This window comes from Morone saxatilis, unplaced genomic scaffold (genome assembly GCF_004916995.1).
Source record: "Morone saxatilis isolate NCDOM2014 unplaced genomic scaffold, NCSU_SB_2.0 Contig9, whole genome shotgun sequence".
Lineage (NCBI taxonomy): Eukaryota > Metazoa > Chordata > Actinopteri > Moronidae > Morone > Morone saxatilis.
In genome coordinates this window covers 13,369,536-13,374,544 of record NW_023340268.1, presented here as the reverse complement: position 1 = coordinate 13,374,544, position 5,009 = coordinate 13,369,536, and the positions used below count along the sequence as shown (strand labels likewise).

At 43.2% G+C, this 5,009-nt stretch overlaps 1 protein-coding gene across 1 annotated transcript in view; it reads right to left on the bottom strand.

The window, feature by feature from the left end:
* Nucleotides 1–4,979, bottom strand: part of rapgef5a (Rap guanine nucleotide exchange factor (GEF) 5a) — a 53,933-nt gene extending 48,954 nt beyond the window's left edge. The window contains exon 1 of the mRNA XM_035681637.1: nt 4,620–4,979. Coding sequence (XP_035537530.1) covers nt 4,620–4,763 — 144 coding nt within the window. The 5' untranslated portion in view covers nt 4,764–4,979. The remainder of the gene's footprint in view (nt 1–4,619) is intronic.
* Nucleotides 4,980–5,009: the final 30 nt, after the last annotated feature.

The window sequence follows — 5,009 nt, the reverse complement described above, 5'->3', positions numbered from 1 at the left end:
AGAGAGAGAGAGAGAGATGGATTACTCTCAGATTAGATTGCTGCTGAGCACAGTGAAGAGCTGTAGCAGGTCTGCGTTGGCAGGCTCCGTCACATCCATACGCACTAAGCTCCTGTCGACTCCTCGACAGATCCGTCATACGGGGAAGTCACAATGGAGACATCAAAGCGGCTACAGCTCAATGGAACAAACAAGTAGACAAACACACACACACAATGAAGCCGCTAAGAAACCCACCTGCCAGCCCACGCCTATCTGCCAACACGCATGACCTACGGCTCACCGACGCTACCGTTTCTAACAGACTCATTTCAGTTAGCAACACCGTCCATCAACAGGGAATAAATCTGCAGCAACAGTTTTTACTAAAGCTAAAGTGACAAATAGAGCTCAAACTATTATTTCATTATTCAAGAAAGTAATCTGCAGATTCATTATTAGCATCTCCAAACAAGAATATTATGGACGTTATGAGACCAGAGCTGGCTTTGTAAATGTGTCTAATTTTGTCAATATAATCAATACGATGAGAACTTTTAATAATTATACATTAAAGTGGAAATCAAACTCATTTATTGTTATCCACTTTAAGGATACTGTCAACATTTACTATTTTGAATGAAAATAAATAAAGTTTACTGGCATAAATATCCTGATGTATTCCACTTGTATGTTTGTCTTTCGCTCATGTTTTCTTTGTTCCTTCTGCGTCTTTGAGGTTTTATTAGCATTTGCTCATTCTGAGCATACACTTGAATTACTGTGCATATACTCTTATGTCTATGTGACGTGTATTCCCAACTTAAATGCATGTTTAAGTTGGGAATAAAGTTTGGAAGTAGTATAGGCATACGTAGCTATGCTAATCCTTGCAGTTAAATACAGTGGTTGTAGGTTTATACAGTGAGTGTGTGAGTCTCTCTCTCTCCTCCTCACTTGCCCTTTCATCTTTCTAATCTCAATGTATAATGCAGTTATGGATGAGAAATGTTGCTGGCAGACATAAAAACACATCACAAGCCACTGTTTTGCTGCATGTATAATGCAGAAATGAGATCATCTTCTGAGGAATATCATCAACTGTCCTCTAAGACAGTGATGGTAAAGTCAATATGACTGTGATAATCTCATTTTACAGCCTGAAAGGATGCATTCGGAGCAGCCTGCAGTACATTTACATACAGTGTTTGTGGTTTCAAGTATTGTAAGTTTAGGTTTGTGCTCAAGTTTTATTCCACAACAAGGTTTGACTTCACAACCAAAGGTCACATCCAGTGTACTTCTACATCCAGAGGTCACATTTAAAAAGGAAAACTCTGGGATCATGTTTCATTTAAAGAAATACAAAGAAACTGCAACCACAAACAAAGTAGGGATGATTTAACTGTGTTTTAAGATTAGATAAAGATAAAATATGCTGCTCAATATTTTCAGTCCTCTACTTTCAACATGCATCATTTCCTTTGCCTTAAAGAACGTAAACACATTGAATGGCCACTGCAACGACACATCTGCACAGGACAAACATACATATTAAACAACTGATTATTACATGTCTAACGTTTGTAACTGTATGCTACGTCACACACCAGCTTAAACACAAAATAAATCATAGTGAGCGCTAGTGTTGGCGACTTCTTCGCTAGATTTAGCAACTTTTCTAAAAAGAGACTACCGACAAATTTAGTGACTTACACAGACCATCGTGGAAAAGTAGAGAAATATATCCTATTAATATATATAATATACCTTATTATAAAACCTATAAATATATTATATTCATTCCCATGCATGCGGCTCAGAGTAATCGCAGCTCTCCCTCTTCTCTTGTGCCACACACAGGCACTCATTCTTTCTCTACAGGTCTCTGGATTAGGGTGTTCCTTTAGATTAGCCTATATGGAAATACTTCATTTGAGCTTGTAAATATTTAAGCAGTTCATTTAATCCCCTCCGTTTATAGGAGGTTTTTTTTTACTTTTTAACTTCAAACGTACAGCGTATCTGTGGATAAGAAGTGTGTAAATTCCCATCCGTCTGCATTACTGCAGTGATGCCTTTATTGATCAAACAGTGAAATAAAACAAAAGCACTCACTGAACCAATGACTGAAAGAATAATGAAAACTGATTGTGGCCAAAGACATTTTCTACTCAGATATAAATGCAGGAAACAACTAGCAGAACTTCAGAGCAGAGTGAGTCAATAAAGTGATGCCAGTTACTATATTCATCATTATTTGGGACAAAGGATGTAAAGTCTGGGTCTTTGGAACAGTTGCGGGACACGGAGTAAAAAGTTCATATTGAGCCGTGTGTCCTCTGCTGCCCTATACTCTGGTTCTTCCAACCAACCAAAACTAACAGGCAACAGTAAAACAGGTCACAGAAAACTGACTTTGGGCTTAAGGCTGTCCGGTGACCATAGCAATAAATACAACCAATCACCTTCATCTGTCATCTGTCCTTCCAGCCCAGGTGCAACTGGCCAACCCCCAATGGGTTCAAGTTCAATTCACATGCACGTTTTTAGGTGACTTTGACCAATAAGTGGCTCTCAAACCTGACACCTGACTGAGCAGAGGAGGAGGAGGAGGAGGAGGAAAGGAAACTATCCAGGCTTTACATACTGTAAACATCTACAGCGTAAAGCGCCCTGGCGAGCGTAGTGAAGGTTGAAAAGTGGGTAAAGAGTTCCTTTGAGCAAATCTCTCTGCTCCTGTCGTATTGTAGCCAACACATGACTAATAACTGGATCCCAGAGCAAGTCACAACAGAGAATAATGCAAAAGGTGAGGCTGCTGCAGGCTGGCACCAAAGGGCGACAGATGGCTCTGCGCAACACAACAATCCACTTCATAAGCTGTCAGCGGACATCAAAGAAGCACAGGAGGTAATGTGAAAAACTGCTTATGTCAGATGTTTTGCACTTTTTACACGACCTCGAATATTAGAACAAACTAAATATATAGCTCAAGATTCTGCATGGATCAACTAAAAAAAAAAAAAAGGATCAAAAGGTGTGCAGGTGTCCACCCAGGAGAGATGCTGTGGTCAGAGTCACTGTTTTCTTTTCACGGTTTCACACACAGTGCAGGGGGGTTCCTCTCTCTCCTCTTTTTGGAGAATTTAAATGTGCATACACAAACAAAGTGTGCGTCTGTTTGAGTGTTTGTGTGTGCGCCAGGTGACGCACAGCCAACTACCAGTGTCAAGACAGAACCAGTCTGCACAGAACAGCAATACCTTTACACTACTTACCCACGCCTCATCACACTCACCGACCCACGCACACACGCACACACTCGCACTAAGTTAGATGAAGACGGGAGGATGAAAAACTCGCCATGTTTTTCCTTCGTCTCCTCGGTATTCCAACACTTGATCACTGACGTGTTACAGTACATGCTACAGTTAAATAAGAAGTAACCCACTCATTCATCAGTTCTTTACGGTTTCATCATCAGGTTTTTGTCTGGACTGGATTCTGCTCTAAATCTAATTATAGGGTTTACCTTTGTTGATTTGTTTCCACAGGATAATTCAATAGTATTAATCAGGCAGGTGAAAGGAACACAGTGTTAAGTCCTTTAAACATCACTTAAAATGACAAGATGTAACATGACATAAAGCGTTCATCTCCTCCGTCCAAAGTGGCTTTACACTACATATTTTTATCACATTTGGCACCGCTGGGGCTGGAAGTCCTGGCACTCTGCCCCCGACTCCCACAGAGGGATTTAGGGACACATTTTCTCCTGGCTGCCACTGACGATGAAGATGAGCAGAGCTGACACTCGGAGCAGATATTTGGCTTGTCAGGTGTGTTCGTTCCACATCAGGGCACAGCGAGTCACACACATTCACTGCTTAGCAGACCGATCATCACAAAACACAACCAGAGGACCCATGAGACGGATTTCAGATGGCTGATCTACAAATTTGCCCTATTTTAGGACTGGGAATGTTATGATACGGATAAAAGAGAGAGATTAGTTCCTACAGAGAAGGGCAGAAACAATTAGTCAAATAGCTGATTCATCGATTAAGCGGAGGGCTGGATGGGAGAAACAATCACCTCTCAGAACTTCTGATGGACATTTTCACATTTTAAAGACTAAATCAATCAGTTAGTTGATCAAAACAATTGACAAATGAATGAATAATGGAAATATGTGTTAAGTTGTGTAGCTACACACAGATTTCTATATATAAATACATATAAGTGTGTATTCTTAGTGCGTAGGTAGGTGTGTGTGTGTGTGTGTGTGTGTGTGTGTGTGTGTGTGTGTGTGTGTGTGTAGTGAATCTGTTGGGGGGGAGCGGGGGGGGGAATGTTGCCTTGACTACCGGAGTGTGAAGGTATGATGTCCAACAGCAATTGGTTATTATGGATGTAGCATGCACGCACGCGCACACACACGCGTGCACACACTGCCTCTGCGACAGTACCGAAATGAAAACACCTGAGTCGTGACGAGGTTACGAAACAGCCTCACAGCACCGACAAACGGACGGTTGAACACACACACACACACACACACAAACCGTTGTCAATGTTCACCAACAACAGAAAACACGGACGGACGGACGGACAGCGGTCGGTTTGAAAATACTCACGCTCTTCTTCCGCAGGTGCAGCCCGTGCTTGAGTAGCCCCGGCAGGTCCCGGATTTTGTGTTTGAGCTGAGCCTGGTCCCGTGCGCTCCGGTTCCACCGCAACCCCGCGAGTAAGCCGTCCTCTGCGGGCTCCGAGTCGTCCATGGGTCCTTTTACCGGCTCCGGTCTGTCCTCGAGCTCCCGGTGTCTTACTGTATCCTCACGAGGCGCACCGCCGCCCGCGCCCGTTCGCCATTTCCCCCCGCCTCGCGCTCACACTCGGCGACCTGCATCTGCAACCAAAGCGCGCGCAGCGTTTAACGACCTACCGAGTGTGATCCGCAGCACGCGACGCCGCTGCTCCACCCAATGGCTCGCGCGTCTTACTCCTGAACACCGCCAGGTTCATGT